Below are 16,851 nucleotides of genomic sequence, written 5' to 3' on the forward strand. Positions count from 1 at the left end.
ACAACCATTGAAGGACATTGGAGCTAAATATGGATTATATTATCCAGCATTAATGAGATTTACATACAAAGAAAAATTTTATCAATTCGTAGATCCAGAAAAACTTAAGGAGTTCCTGTCATCTCAAGAAACACCTATGAGCTAAAGCTGATTATAGTGATGGAAAACATGTTTTTGGTTTTTACTTTCTATTACCTTGATCTGAAAAGTTTTGAGAAATACAGAAATTTATTTGATATTAAAATGGTTGCTACAACTTATTTTTAACTGTCATGGAACTATGGGAGTAGTTATCATTTAAAAAGATGAAGATTCTACACCTGAGTAAAAAAAAAAAAAAAAAAATTATTCAAAGAATCACCTGACATCAGAGAAATGGAAGATTAGAGATGGAGGAGAAACAAAACAGGCCTTGGAGAATCGTTCTGATTCGGAACTGTGAAATCCGATGCTTCGGTAAAGCCCAGTGGTGATGCAGGAAGTGCTGTGGAGAATCTTCATTAAAAGCTGCGATGGTGTAGTGGTGCAGCACTTGATGCCTTATTGTACATCACTCCAGTAGTGTGAAAAGATCTATTGAATGAATTTATTTATATAATTTAATTAATTATTTAGGTGGTTAATATACTTCAATATATACAAAAAAATCCAAAGACTGGTCTTAGAGACATTTGGAGCATTGAGATTAAGCTTCAAATTACTGCATCTCAATGGCCACAAATTTAGTCTTGGAGGATGAGATGTACAATGTCTCCATCTATGAGACAAACATGGTTTTTCCTGTTGCATAGAGCATTCTGGACCCCTGTTCGTTTACAAAAATTAGATGGCTCTAAGTCTAATAGATGTTGGCATTGTCATCTTGAAGTAGGGACTTTAGATCGCCTATTATTCTACTGTCCATTTATTTTGGCTTTTTGGAAATCAATTTGTGGCCAAATCATGTGGCATTATCGTATGATACAGTATTATTTGGCATGTCTATGAGGGCTAAGAGCCAAATATCTTCCAAAAATAATAAACTTTTACTAATTTTGACAGGAGTTGCCATACAACAAATAATATGTAATTGGAAAAATTGGAATAGATTGAACTACAGTTTTTGGTGGAATTCAGTGTGTCATATTTATAAAATGCAAAGAACATTAGCTATTCAGAAAGGGAATTTTAATAAATTTCAAGATGTGTGGGGGCCCTTAACAAATTATTGCAATGAATAGATAATATTTTCCCTGATTAATACAAATGAAAGAATGGGTGGAGGGAGGGGGGATTTTATTATATGGTATATGTGTTATGAAATATTGAAGGAAGGGGAGGGAAAGGGATAAATTTCATTTAATATGAAGAATTGTAGAATTTCAAGTGATGTATTTAAGTTTAAATGTGGTTACTTTTTGATGCACTTGATGTAAGTTATAAAAATGAATAAAGAATTTTTTAAAAAAAGTTGCTCTTTCAGTATTTTCATTAATGGTAGATTTCAGTAAACCCATAACATTTAAAGGAGTATTAGTAGGACTTAGGTGTAAATTCACTGGTTCAGATCCCATTTCTTTTTTCTTTGGCAAATAGTAGATACGATTTACTGGTGGAATATTATCAGAGGAAAAGTTTAAAATTTCAGACAGATATTTTTTCAAAAGTTCAATGGGAGTCATCACCAGAGATTTAGGGAAATTCAGAATTCTTATATTCAATCTTATATTCAATCTTCCTATTAAGAGCAATTCTTTCCTTTACCATGCCGGATATTTAGTCTTCAAGTTTCTCTGTCTTGTCCGAGACCTTTTTCAATTCTTGAGAAAATTCTACTTTTGTCCCATCCAATTTCTTACCCAGAATATCAACTGTACTTACTAACGCTGAAACTTCACTTGAAGTCCTTGATACTGAGGTGTTTAGTGTCTGGAGAGCTTCCCAAATGCTCTCCAAGGTCTCACCGTTCAGAGTGTAGGTTCTGCAAGGGTATCTCAAAAACTAGAGCCATTTTTGGAATCAGTAGGTGAAATATACCCAGAAACAGGTCTTACGTTTGAGGTACCAAAATGAATGTTGACCAGTGTAATCACTTGACACCAGATCCAGGCTGTAAGAAGGATGTGGAAGATATTTGAACCCAAGTTGTTGCACTGGTTCTTCTGTCACTGCTGCTGCTGCTGCTGTATGAGGATGTGCATTGTCAAGATACTGCAAGACTGTTTTGAACAACATTCCTCTTTTGCTGTGAATTGCAGGTTTAAGTTCATTTCGCAGCAGTGCATAATAATTTTCACTGTTTGCTTGTGCGCTTGGAAATGTGCCAAAATAGGCCCCTTTATGTCCCAAAAGAAGGTTAACATGATTTTCTTGAAGAAGAGTTGATGTTTGAATTTCTTCTTCGCTGGAGAAGACGGGTGTCTTCACTCCATTCTTTGTCTTTTGCTCTCCGGGTCATAGTGATGCATCTGTGTCTTGTCGCTGATGATAATTCTCCCCAGAATACTTAGATCTTCTTCATACCATCTCTGGAACATTATGCTGATAATCAAAATCTGCAGCCAATAGAGACACCGTTATCCATTGGTCTTCTCTAATCAAAGCATCCTTCCTGTTAATTTGATGTTGATGGACGACCATAGTAACATAGTAAATGATGACAGATAATGACCCAAATGGTCCATCCAGTCTGCCCAACCATGCATGCTCCATAAATTAATCATTTAATTTAAATGGTCCTTTTTCTTAGATATTTCTGGGCCAGAAACCCAGAGCCCTGCCCGGTAGTATGCTTAGATTCTATCTACTGGAGTCTCCGTCAAAGCTCTCTCCACCCCATCTTAACCATCCCAGATATCGAAGCCCTCCCCAGCTCATCCTCAACTGAATGTCCATATAAGGGACACAGACCATGGAAGTCTGCTCAGTACTGGCCTTAGTTCCTTCAATATATACCCATTATTTTCTGATTTAGAGATCCTCTGTGTTCATCCCACGCTTGTTTGAACTCTGTCACCATTTTCCTCTCCATCACCTCCTTTGGGAGCTCATTCCACGCATCAATCACTCTCTCCATCTTTCTGTAACTTTTAATGCATAATTGCTATATATTTGCTGATTTTATCAGATTGAAAAATGTGTGTTTAGCAGATACAAAGGTTTGACCATCCAGATCAATTGTTACAACCTTTTAAAAGTAATTAATAAGGCTTAGTAAGTTATAAAATACCTGGGTCTCAGAATCGTAATTCAGCATTTTGTAAGCAATCAGTTTTATCTCAAGGTCATATTGCACTTGGGACTGTTCCTCTGAGGTTTTCATGTTCCTCTATGTCTTTTTGAAAAATGAATGGAAGAAATTGCATTGCAGTTAGTAATAGGGCAGGTCTGGGGTAGAGCTTGGGCAGTTGGGGGTACTCGGTTGACTGTATCTGGATTCAAGATAGCATGGAACAGGCAGGTGGGATCTCTGAGGGAGAGGAGGAGAGAGTGCATATTGTGGATGGGTCATTCAGCCTTTATCTGCCATCATGTTTCTATGTACAGATGTTCTAGGATTCCAGAGTGTCAAGTCTTGATATTTTGTATAGCTCTACATAAATGCCCAGAACAGTCTGACTAGAATGCAAGTCTGAAGGGGACGGGTGGGAGCTTCTACAAAATAGTTGGATGCACTAGCTAATTAACCATTGCTACTTTTGATTGTTTTCTAGGCCCTCCGCTATCCATATTTCCATATTGGCCAGGCTCTGGGCAACCACCAGCATGTACAGGAGTTGGGAAACCAGCTGAAAGATTTCTCTGAGAAACCAGCTTCAATCCTTAATAAGCCTGTGCCTCCCACTCAGCCTCCACCTAAACATCATGGCCGACTTTCCTCCAGGCAATTCCAGCAAAATCAAGCACTACAGTCCATGACATATCCCATCCAAGTCAATTCTTCTGTTGTGAATCATGCTGGTCAGGAGAAGGAAAAGGCCAGTGAACTGGTTTTCCCCACACTGATTGCGAAGGCTCCTCAGCAGGTGTGTGATTGCTTTCTAGAATTTCTTTGTTCTTTATTGAAGGGTTGGTATGTATTAGTGTAATTATTCCATAGTGTCGTACTATGGAAATGCAATATGGAAATACAGCAAATACACATGAACTATCGCAGAATGTGCTAATCACAACCTTTCAATTTGATCTGCTTGTTGTACTTGTGGAGAGTAATGTTATAACAAAATGCCTGGTTAAAGAGTTTGCACCTACTTTGATGTTATTTCATAGTCTTTTTATAAAATACTAGCCTAAACAGCAGAAAGTATGCCAACTAGGCAGATGTGGAGAATTAGTCTGCTCTAAGCAGGTATAACTTCTCAGAGGGCAAGCAGGTACAGGAAGTTCTTGGATTACGAACATCCGACTTAACGTCAGACTCGTAGTTACAAACGAGGGTCTGTCTTGTCCTTCCGTATCCCAGTACGCCCCTCTCCCTCCCTCTGTTCTGTGTTCTAAGTTCATGTCCCTCCCTCCCTCCTGCGGGTGTGTTCTGGTTAGCTCCTTCCTCCTGTTGCCTTCTAGCTGCACTCGTTTCTCTTCGCAAAGCCATGGGCAGCAGCTCTTACATGCGGCCCGTGGTTGACCCCAAAGCTTTTCTCTGATTTTGGATGGTTGAGTCTGTTTGAATAAGAAGAAGGATATCGTCTGCATAGGTTAGCAATTGTTCTTCATTTGAGAACGTGGTTTCTCCGTGAGAGCTCATGAATAAGTTGAACAGAACTGGGAAAAGAGGGGGAGCCCTGAGCAGCTCCACAGAATGACCTCCAACTTTGGGAGAAAGTGTTGTCTTTCTACACAATGTATTTTCTGTTAGTTAGGAAGGACTTAAACCAGTCTAGCACTGGTTCTCCAAGTTCGATTTTACTGAGTTTTGTTAACAGAAGATTTATGATCAACTGAATCAAAGGCTGCTGAGATGTCAAATTGTAGGAGGATAGCTTGATTCTCTCTGCTGAGCGTTTGCTTGATGTTGGTTATTAATGTGAGAAGCAAGAGTTCTGTACTGTGTTGGGCCCTGAATCAGTATTGTGTCGGATGAATTAGTATTGTGTTGTTTTTTTTTACAAACAAGGGTTTCAAGCAATTTGATCAATTTTGGGATTCCAGCGATTGGTCTGTAGTTGGATGGTATGGATAGGTCTGCATCCTGAGTTTTGGGTATTGGAGTTGAGTGCTGATGAGAAATGACGTCGAGGGGTCACTTCCAAATTGATTTTGCAGTGTTTTCAGCAAGCTGGTGCCAGCTTTTTGGAGCAACTAGTTAACTTTTGATGAAACATGGTTACACTACTATGATCCTGAGTCAAAACAGTCCATGTAATGACAGTACTCAGGTTCTCCACAGCCAAAGAAATTCAAGACCCAGAAGAGAAAGGGATTAGGACTTATATACTGCCTTTAAAAATAAAAGAACAAGAGGGCACTCAGAAAAGTTGAAAGGGGACAGATTCAAAATAAATGCCAGAAAGTTCTTCTTTACCCAACGCGTGGTAGACACCTGGAATGCGCTTCCAGAGGATATAATAGGGCAGAGAACGGTACTGGGGTTTAAGAAAGGATTGGATAATTTCCTGCTGGAAAAAGGGATAGAGGGGTATAGATAGAGGATTACTGCACAGGTCCTGGACCTGTTGGGCCGCCACGTGAGTGGACTACTGGGCACGATGGACCTCAGGTCTGACCCAGCGGAGGCATTGCTTATGTTCTTATGTTATGTAGTTTTACAACCATATTCAAAGTGGTTTATATACAAGCACTTCAAGTATTTTACCTTTCTATCCCGTTGGGCTCACGGTCTGTGTAATGTACCTGAGGCAGTGGAGGATTACATGAATTACCCAGGGTCAAAAGCCAGCAGGAAAGGTTGTGGCCACAGTGCTTTGGGATTAGGAAGGTGTTATATTGACTGACTGTCATCCAAGGGGCCAACAGTTAATGCAGAATACTGCTGTAACTTGCTGTGCCGATTCAAGGAAGTATTGAAAGAAAAAAGGAGAGGTAAGCTGCATAAAGGAGTTCTCTTTTTTTTCAAGACAATGCACCTGTTCACAAGGCTGGCAAAACGATTGATGTTTTGATGCAGTTGGGGTTTCAGTGCATGGACTATTGCTCCATCTATTTTCTGTTTCCAAACCTTAAAAAAGAGTGACAAATTTTGAGTGATTTTGGAGGTGATTGCAGCAGCAGAGCAGTATTTGAGGGTGTCAGGTCAAAAGCGCGCCGGGACAAAGGCGCGTCCAGACAATTGAGCGCAGCGTGCGCTGCCGCACCGCTCTAAATTACTGTTTTTAGCGCTCCGACGGGGGGGCGTGGGGGGGGGAACCCCCCCCCACTTTACTTAATAGACATCGTGCCGCGTTGTGGGGGGTGTGGGGGGTTATAACCCCCCACATTTTACTGAAAACTTCACTTTTTCCCTGTTTTTAGGGAAAAAGTTCAGTTTACAATAAAATGTGGAGGGTTACAACCCCCCAAACCCCCCATAACACCGGCGCAATGTCTATTAAGTAAACTGGGGGGTTCCCCAACAAAACCCCCCGTCGGAGCCCCTAAAAACTGTAATTTAGAGCAGCGCGGCGTTCGCTTTTGTCTTTCGCGCCGTTGTCTATGAACCGTATTTGAGTGAATAGACATCAGAGTATTTTTGGGAAGGGTTACAGAAACTTCAGACACAATATGTCAAGTATGTTGAACTTAGGGGTGAATATGTGGAATAATTTTGTAAATTTTATAGCTCCAGTCTTACTTGCAAGGAAACTTTCCTGCTGAAGCTCATAAGGGTTCTCCAATCCTAGGTAGCAGCCACTGAGAGTCTTATGCTAATGCATTACAAGGATCTCATTAGTCTCAATGTGCTCCTCTCTCTCCCTTCCTCCCTCCATTCTGTGCCCCAAATATGTGCCTCCCTCCAGTGGGTGTTTACCTTCTGGCCGGCTCTCTCCTCCTTCCAGCCACAGTCGTTTCTCTGCACAAAGCCGCCAGCAGCGGCTCCTACGCACGTCCCGCGACTGAGCTGGAAGTCTTTTCTCTGACATCAGAGGAAATTCCTCCCACATCAGAAGGAAGGCTTCTGGCTCAGCCACAGAATGTGTATAGGAGCCACTGCCTGCAGCTTTGTGCAAAGAAATGACTGTGGCTGGAAGGAGGAGGGAGCTTGCTGGAAGGTAAACTCCTGCCGGAGGGAGACACGAACTTGGAGTATAGAATGGAGGGAGGGAGGGAAAGAGAGGGGTGTGTTGGAACTCTGGAGGGAGAGGGAGGGGCATGTTGAAACTCTGGAGGGAGGGGGAGGGGCATTTTGGGACTCGGCAGAGAGAGAGGCATGTTGGGATACTGAAGGTAGAGCAGGACCCCCCCCCCCCGTTCGTAAGTATGATTCCGACATAAGTTGGAAGTTCGTAAAATGGGGACTGCCTGTAGCAGAAACAGAAGATGGAACAGTTCCTCTGTGAGGTCAGGGCTTTTCAGCTTGAAGAAATGGCTAAGGGGTGAAATGACAGAGGTTTATAAAATTTTAAATGGAATGGAACATGTAAACACAAATTGGTTGTTTACTCTTTCTAAAAAGTACAAAGTCTAGGGGACGTGCCATGAAGTTACTCAATATGTTACTATGTAAGAGTACATTTAAAACAGGAGAAAATATTTTTTCACTGAACACATACTTAAACTCTGGAATTATTTGGCAGTAGAATGAGTTCCTGGAGGAAAATTCTACAAGCCATTATTAACAAGATAGACTTGGGGAAAGCGGCTACTTATCTTTGGGTAATATGAAATCTTGCTACTTTTTGGGGGTCCTACCAAGTACTTGTGACCTGGACTGGCCACAGTTGGAAATAGGACACAGGTTTGATGGACCTTTTTTTTCTGCCCAGTATTGGCCCAGTATGAACTAAAGCTTGTGTAGTTTAGTATGGCATCAGCTTTAGGAACAAGGTAGCACATTTGCTCAGTATGAAGTCATTGATGTTACCTATCAGACGGTACCCTTTTGTATTTGTTGGTTTAACTGTCATCTTCATGGAATTCCTTTGTAGCCCTCCAGTATCTTTTCTGCACGTATTCAAATTCTTCCATTTGCACAGCTACTTGTAGTAATGTGCTTTTTTATTACTCATATTACTCATAATGCTTTCACTTGGAAACAGCTGTCTCGTCATATCATAACAACATAAGAATAACCTTACTGGGTCAGACCAATAGTCCATCAAGCCCAGTAGCCTGTTCTCATGGTGGCCAATCCAGGTCACTAGTATCTGGCCAAAACCCAGAGTAGCAACATTCTATGTTACCGATCCAGGGCAAGCTGAGGTTTCCTTCTCAAATGTCATTTCAATTTTCTTAGTCCAAGTTATCCAGAGGTGTAAATCCACTATGAATAGCTCCTGAACTTAAATCCTTTTTAGTTACTATCAAAGGGGCTGAGCCTCAGATCCCCGTGTGTTGTATGTGTTTCACAATCACACTAGAAAGGGAATTAACCTCACTGGCTCATGCTCCACTCCTGCCTTGTTGTTAATCTAAAACACTTACAGTTCTTAACTTACAGGGACTTAACTTTTAGATCCCGGGCAGGGTTTGTTGAAAATAGTCAGTGAAAGTCATTGTTACTCAATCTTTCCTGCTGTCTCTGCTAGTCCCTTCGCCACTCAATCTTTCCTGCTGTCCCTCTGGATAACTTGGACTAAGAAAATTGAAATGACATTTGAGAAGGGTATTTTTTGAAATGAATATATGTTCTTTCTCATCCTGTATATAATTTTGGCAAGCTGAGGTTTCCCCCATGTCTTAATAACAGACTATGGACTTTTCCTCCAGGAATTTGTCCAAACCTTTCTTAAAACCAATTATGCTAGAAAGAGAAACTCATTCAGTATTTCCAGGTTGGGGAAAACCCCACTGGTATGCATTATAAACTTTGGATTTATTTTTAACCACAGAAAATAGCAACTGGGATGGAAAGCAATAAGATGAAGACAAAGAACAGGAGGAGATGGGGACACATTGTCAAAGCACTGAGAGGTTCTGATGACTGGGATGATATGGCAGACATTGATTTTGGCTCCTTGGTTGGCAGCATTGATCTGAAAAATGAGAAGAAAAGGCAGAGTGATGAGGCTCTTTGTAGGTAAGATTGTTTCTGTAGTGTATCCCAGACAAGGTGAGATGAGTGGGTGTTTTTTAATATCTGTTCAACCTCTTCTTTATCTCCTCTGAGAGATCCAGCATGCACAGTAGCCTATATTTGGCTGTTTTTCCCATGTCCCATCTAATCTGTAAGGACATTTGCTATAGTAATAGAAACATAAACATAGAAACATAGAACATGACGGCAGAAAAGGGCCACGGCCCATCTAGTCTGCCCACACTATACGTCTATACTTAGGAGGGAAAGGGAATGGGGACTTGTATACCGCTTTTATCCCAGGACAAGCAGGCAGCATATTCTTGACTGATGGGTGACGGCACCGACGGAGCCCCGGTACGGACAATTTTAGAGTGATTGCACTCTAAGAACTTAGAAAGTTCTGGTAGGCCGCACCGCGCACGCGCGAGTGCCTTCCCGCCCGACAGAGGCGCGCGGTCCCCAGTTTCTTAGTTTCCGCGGAGCTAAGAAGACGCGTCTCTCTCAACGGCCGTTGTGAGAGAATTTTTGTGAAACTTCCCGCTCGTGAAAACTTGTTGAGGAAATATTATTTCCTTCCCTTTTTTCTTTATTTTCTTTTAAAAAAAAACAAAAAAAAACATTATTGTTTTTTTGCCTTATTTTCGGTTTTGCCCCGGCGGGGCCTTTAGCCATCATCGAGGCCTCGGCCTTCGATTTGGCTGAAGCCGTTTTTACATTCATGCCCCCCCAACCCGGCTTCAAAAAGTGCCAGCGGTGTGCACGACCAATTTCACTAACTGATCCTCATAATTGGTGTCTCCAGTGTCTTGGTCCCGACCATCGAGCGTCAACCTGCACCCGCTGTGCAACTTTAAAAAAGAGAACTCTTAAAAATCGAGAAATCCAACAGAAATTATTGTTTGGTGCCGAAATGTCTGATTCGGCACCGGCGCAGTCGGCACCCACATCATCGACACCACGCGATACCGCGGCGGTGTCGACTCCAGGTAAGCCGGCTAAGAAGCCTTCCCCGTTGGAGCGTCCTCCGGTCTCGATGGCAGCGAGCCCAATCCTGCCGACCTCGAGGCGCCCACGGAAGCGCTCCGCTCCAATAGAGGTGAGCCCCTCTACATCGGGGTCCTCATCCTCGGAGCGTAGAGCGGCACCGCAGGTACCATTAAAGAAAAAGACGGTACCGGTGCCTTCCCTTGAGGAGCGTATAGCTGCTGTTCTGAAGGCACAACTCAAAGAACAGCTACAGCACCTCCTCCCTTCAGTTCTGGCATCGACCTTACCGGTACCAGTCCAGTCTGAGCCACCGGTACCGATAGTGGAACGTCCTATTTTATCGACATCCACTTTGTCGGTACTGGTACAGTCGGTTTCCTCGGTCTCCATGCCGATTCTGGCACCGGAGCCGAGAGCTCACCATCAAGCTGTGCAGACTTCGGCTCCGGTGCGTACAGTGACTTATCCCAGGACAAGCAGGCATGATATTCTCACATGTGGGTGACGTCATCTACGGAGCCCCAGCGCGGACAGCTTTTCAAGCAAACTTGCTAGAAGTTTCAAGTTTGCACACTGCACCACGCATGTGTCTGCTTCCTCGCCCACTAGAGGGCGCGTTCCACCTCGTGGTCCTCAGTTCATTTTTTTCCGCGGAGCCAGTAAGCCCTGTGGATTGTGAGCTCCTAAACTTTTTTGTGTCGCTGCTTCCTGACACCGCGTCTGATTTTTTCGGTCGCTGTGCTTTTTGATTTCTGTTCTTTTCTGTTCTTTTCCTTTTCAAAAAAAAAAAAAAAAAAAAAATTTTTGTCTTCTCGTTGGGCTCCGGGGGCTCCCGGCAGCCGTGGCCGCGGGACGTCGATCGTTCCCGGCCAGTTTCGTTGTTGATGTCCCGTCCTGTAACGGGTTTCAAAAAGTGCAGCCGGTGCGAGAGGCTGCTCTCTATTACAGACCCCCACCGGTGGTGCATCGTTTGTCTGGGCCCGGAACACCCTACCACCTCGTGCGATCGCTGTTCCACATTCCAACCCAGGGCTCTCCGTCGCAGGAGGGCCAGAATGGCAGAGTTGTTTAAGGCGGACCCCGTGGTAAAGGCCTCGACGTCGGCCTCGGCTTCGGCCCCGGCCTCGACCTCGGCCTCGACGTCCTCGGGGCCCTCGGCCTCTCCTCGCCCTGCGACTTCCAAGTCGACCTCGGGAACGAAGGCTACCTCGGGTAAGTCCTCCTTTCCATCCCCTACAGGGTCTGCAAAGAAGCCGTCCTCTGCTTCGACCAAGGCGGGTGGGTCGTCCTCGGCCCCGCCTCGGGCCCCGCCCGTGCAAGCCCCGAGGGAACACTCGAGACCGAGGTCGCCCTCCAGGGAGCATGCCCCGGATTCGGACCTCCCGACCTTCGTCGGGATCCCGGCTTTCCAGGAGCTCCTTAGAGCGCTCATATTAACAGAGCTGTCGGGGGCCCTGGAACAGCTGCAACGGGCTTCGACTCCGGCGGCTGTTGCCTCGGTGGCCTCGGCCTCGGCGACCTCGGCCTCGGGTGCCGGGGCTCCCTCGACCTCGGAGACCGGGGCTCCTCCGACCTCGGTCTCGGCTGTCGAGGCTCCGCCCGCCTCGGCCTCGGTTTCGGCCTCGGTTTCGGTCTTACCATCGACCGCGGGGGATCAGCCGGAGCGCAGCGTGCGGCCCCGGGACAAGGTGCGTCGGGTCCGCCGCATTTCCTCCTCGTCTTCCTCGAGGTCCTCCCGGGGGTCTTCGCCCTCGCCTCGGACTCGGTCGAGGCGCCGGCCGAGGAAGCCGAAGCGCCCACGGGGTTCGCCTCGAGGGCGCGGTCGCTCTTCCCCGATCGGGGGCGGGGCGTTGCGGGTGTCGGAGTTGCGCATTGACAATCCGAAGCTTCTCCGCTCCCCGGCGCGTCGGGTGTCCCGTTCTTCCTCGCCGAGGAAACAGGAGGGGGCCCTCGTCCCCCGGACCCCGGGGTCTTCGCCCCGGGCCTCGTCGAGGCGGACTCATTCTCCTACCCCCTCGAGGCCTGTGGAGAGGACATCGTGGGGCTCGGGGTCAGGGAGAGATCCCTTGTATTATTCGCACGAGGCCTCTCCGGTTTCCTCGGCGAAAAAGTCGAGATCTCCTTCCCCACCTGCTAAACCGTCCTCATTCTCGGTTTTTGTGCAGGACATGGCCAAGGCCCTCGGGCTGGACCTCTCGGTCGGATCCCAATATTCTAAGGAGTTCCTTGAGGAGCAGGACCTTCCAACTCCGCCTAGGGAGGCTCCTCGGCTCCCATACAATAAGGTCCTCCTGCAGACTTGGTTAAAAAATTTGTCAAACCCTCTTACGGTCACGTCAGTCCCGTCCAAGATGGAGGGCAAATACAGGACGGTGCCGGCTAAGGGGTTCGACAGGGCGCAGCTCTCCCACCAGTCTTTGCTGGTGGAATCTGCCCTTAAGAAGTCTCAGCCTTCCCGGGTTTCTGCGGCGGTTCCACCTGGTAGGGAGGGCCGAACCCTGGACAAGTTTGGCCGTCGCCTTTATACCAATTCCCTGATGGCCACCAGGGTGCTAAATTATGCCTTCACTTTTTCCTCCTATCTTCGAGGTATGGTGAAGGACCTCCCTCAGTTTCGTGACTCCCTACCGGACTCCCAGAAGGCAGGTTTTGATACATTCATGTCCAACCTGTCTCAACTGCGGTTGTACCTGTTTCACGCCTTGTACGACGCTTTTGAGCTGGTTTCGAGGGTGTCGGCCTTCGCGGTGGCCATGCGCCGTCTGGCCTGGCTTCGCACCCTCGACATGGACCCAAACCTGCAGGATCGCCTGGCAGATTTGCCTTGTGTGGGGTCCGAACTTTTTGACGAGTCATTAGAGGCGGCGACCAAGAGGTTGTCTGAGCAGGAGCGCTCGTTGGCCTCCTTGGTCCGGCCCAAGCCTAGACCCCCGCCGCAGAAACCCTTCCGCCCTCCCCCGAGGCGGTACCCCCAAAAATCTACTCCCGCCTTTTCCAGACCGCCACCTAGACGCCAGGCTCAGAGGGGCAGAGGGGGACAAACGCAAGCTCCGGCGCAGGGCCCTTCCAAGCCCGCGCCTTCTTTTTGACGGGCTGAGCGGATGGGGCGGGTTCCCCTCCGCGACCGCTCAGAAATCCCTGCCTATAGGGGGGCGTCTTCGGTCCTTTTACCCAGCCTGGACCGAAATTACATCAGACGCCTGGGTGCTCCGGACCGTCTCCGAGGGCTACTCTCTCAATTTCTTGTCTGTGCCACCGGATATGCCTCCGGGACCTTCCACTTTCAATCGGAGCCAGCTTCCCATCTTGCTGGCCGAGGCCCGGGCCCTGTTGAAGCTTCGGGCGGTCGAACCAGTTCCCGCAGATCAGCGGGGGACCGGGTTTTACTCCCGCTACTTTCTGGTCCCGAAAAAGACCGGGGACCTGCGCCCCATACTGGACCTCAGGAAGCTCAACAAATTCCTGGTCCGGGAGAAGTTTCGAATGCTGTCTCTCCCGGTTCTATACCCTCTCTTGGAGGAAGGGGACTGGATGTGCTCCCTCGATCTGAAGGAGGCATATACTCATGTTCCGGTGCATCCTGCCTTCCGGAAGTTCTTGAGGTTCCAGGTGGGGGACTTGCACCTTCAGTACAGGGTCCTGCCTTTTGGCCTAGCTTCGTCCCCTCGAGTCTTTACGAAGTGCATGGTCGTGGTCGCGGCGGCCCTGAGAAATCGGGGCCTTCAGGTTTTCCCCTACCTGGACGATTGGCTGATCAAAAGCACGACCAGGGAGGGGGTTATCTCAGCGACCCGACAGTCTATCGCCTTCCTTCAACGACTGGGGTTCGAGGTGAATTTCCCCAAGTCGCAGTTGCAGCCGGCCCAGTCCCTTCAATTTATAGGCGCAGTGCTGGACACTGTGCGCCGACGTGCGTACCTCCCGCAGCCTCGCTTGGCGGCCTTGGTTCGGCTGGGGCGGTGGGTCTCGCAGCTGCAGGTGGTATCGGCCCAGCGCATGATGATGCTTCTGGGCCACATGGCATCGACGGTCCACGTCACCCCGTTTGCCAGACTGCACCTGAGAATCTCTCAGTGGACCCTGGCCTCCCAGTGGCGTCAGGATTGCGATCCGGTGTCCCGCCTCATTACGGTCACTCCTTCTTTGAAACGGTCGCTCCGTTGGTGGACCGATTGTTCCAATTTTTCCGGGGGGTTGCTGTTTCTGGCCCCTCCCTTTCGCAGGGTCCTGACCACGGACTCTTCGGAGTATGCGTGGGGGGCCCATCTAGACGGGCTGCGGACCCAGGGTCTGTGGTCGTCGGAGGACCGTCGATGTCACATCAATGTGCTGGAACTTCGAGCCATTTACATGGCGGTTCGTGCGTTCGACCACCTTCTTCGCGATCAGGTAGTCCTAGTTCGCACGGACAACCAGGTAGCGATGTACTATGTCAACAAGCAAGGTGGGACGGGCTCTTGGCCCCTCTGCAGGGAGGCGCTTCGCCTTTGGGAGTGGGCAATCTCCCGAAACATCTTCCTGCAGGCGGTCTATATTCAGGGAGACCAAAACTGCTTGGCAGACAAGCTCAGTCGGCTTCTTCAGCCTCACGAGTGGTCTCTCCACTCCAGAGTCCTGCGCGAGGTCTTCGACCGCTGGGGGACTCCGCAGGTGGACCTGTTTGCCTCCTTGGAGACTCGCAAACTGCCCCTATATTGTTCGAGGATGTATTCCCCGGACCGTCTGGAGGCGGATGCCTTCCTTCTGGACTGGGAGGGGAGGTTCCTGTATGCGTTTCCTCCCTTTCCCTTGATCATGAGAACGTTGGTACGTCTCAAGTCATCCACGGCCACGATGATTCTCATTGCGCCTCGGTGGCCTCGTCAGCATTGGTTCTCCCTGCTTCTTCAACTAAGTGTCAGGGAACCTCTGCTTCTGCCTGTGTTTCCCTCTCTGCTATCTCAGAGTCGGGGTTCGCTGTTGCATCCCAATCTTCAGTCCTTGCACCTGACTGCTTGGTTCCTTTCCCCTTCACTTCAATCCAGGTTTCTCAGTCAGTGAGGGAGGTTTTGGAAGCCTCTCGCAAGGTCTCGACCAGGCTTTGTTATTCACAGAAGTGGACCAGATTTTCATCTTGGTGTTCCTCGCGTCATCTGAATCCTGATTCTGTCCCGGTGGCTTCGGTTTTAGACTACTTGTTACATTTGTCTAAATCAGGCCTGAAGACGACATCGGTCCGGGTACACCTCAGTGCCATTTCAGCCTTTCACCGGCACTTAGATGGTCGTGCTCTTTCGCTTCACCCTATGGTGCAACGGTTCATGAAGGGGCTAATCAATGTTTGTCCCCCTCTGAAGCCTCCTCCTGTTGTTTGGGATTTGAATGTTGTCCTGGCTCAACTGATGAAACCTCCCTTTGAGCCTATGGACGTATCCCTTCTCAAATTCCTTACTTGGAAGGTGGTTTTTCTGATTGCTCTCACATCGGCTCGAAGAGTTAGTGAGTTGCAAGCTTTAGTTGCGGATCCACCTTTCACGGTGTTCCATCATGACAAGGTGGTCTTGCGCACGCATCCGAAATTTTTGCCAAAGATTGTATCGGATTTCCACTTGAATCAGTCCGTTGTCCTTCCTGTGTTTTTTCCTAAGCCCCACTCCCATCCTGGCGAGACGGCGCTCCATTCTCTTGACTGTAAGAGGGCGTTGGCATTTTATCTCCATCGTACCAAGTCTCATCGGAAGGATCCTCAATTGTTTTTGTCCTTTGATCCTAATCGTCTAGGACATCCGGTTTCCAAGCGCACCTTGTCCAACTGGTTGGCTGCTTGCATTTCTTTTTGCTACGCTCAGGCTGATCTCCCGCTCTCGGGGCGTGTCACGGGGCATAAGGTCCGAGCGATGGCAGCTTCGGTTGCTTTCCTCCGATCTACTCCCATGGAGGACATTTGTAAAGCTGCCACTTGGTCTTCGGTTCATACGTTCACCTCCCACTATTGCCTGGACACTTTGTCCAGAAGCGATGGCCGGTTTGGCCAGTCGGTGTTACGTAATCTGTTTTCATAAATTGCCATCCTCCCACCTGCCCTTTTTTGGTTGGCTTGGAGGTCACCCACATGTGAGAATATCATGCCTGCTTGTCCTGGGATAAAGCACAGTTACTTACCGTAACAGGTGTTATCCAGGGACAGCAGGCATATATTCTCACAACCCACCCGCCTCCCCGGGGATGGCTTCTTTGCTAGTGATGGAACTGAGGACCACGAGGTGGAACGCGCCCTCTAGTGGGCGAGGAAGCAGACACATGCGTGGTGCAGTGTGCAAACTTGAAACTTCTAGCAAGTTTGCTTGAAAAGCTGTCCGCGCTGGGGCTCCGTAGATGACGTCACCCACATGTGAGAATATATGCCTGCTGTCCCTGGATAACACCTGTTACGGTAAGTAACTGTGCTATCTCCCGGTACCGAATCAGGCAGGTCAGGGAAGTCTCTTCACAAATCCCGTCATTTAGAGCCTTCCACTCCAGAATCTCGAGACAGGAGTTTTCAGGTTCGGGACCCTGACTTATGGGGTGACTCAGAGGATCCTATTCTTTCGGAGGGAGAATGCTCTTCTGGTGATGAGGACCCATCTGCTTTAGGAGCCTCCTCTAGACCAGAAGTGTCTTCCTTTTCTTCATTTTTGAAGGAAATGTGTGACTCTCTCTCCATTCCTTTGGAGGCTGAGTCAAAGAAATCC

General features: G+C 47.9%; 1 protein-coding gene across 12 annotated transcripts in view; it reads left to right on the forward strand.

Moving 5' to 3' along the window:
* The window catches only part of CILK1 (ciliogenesis associated kinase 1), a 208,325-nt gene that overhangs the window by 110,211 nt on the left and 81,263 nt on the right, over positions 1-16,851 (forward strand). For all 12 annotated transcript variants that reach the window (XR_004538821.1, XR_004538822.1, XM_033938283.1 and 9 more), the window contains 2 exons: positions 3,693-4,004; positions 8,964-9,151. Coding sequence is in view for 10 of the 12 variants with exons in the window: in XM_033938283.1 (XP_033794174.1) it covers positions 3,693-4,004; positions 8,964-9,151 (500 nt within the window). In the remaining 2 variants the exon portion in view is untranslated. The remainder of the gene's footprint in view (positions 1-3,692; positions 4,005-8,963; positions 9,152-16,851) is intronic.

This window comes from Geotrypetes seraphini, chromosome 3 (assembly GCF_902459505.1).
Source record: "Geotrypetes seraphini chromosome 3, aGeoSer1.1, whole genome shotgun sequence".
Taxonomy (NCBI): Eukaryota; Metazoa; Chordata; class Amphibia; order Gymnophiona; family Dermophiidae; genus Geotrypetes; species Geotrypetes seraphini.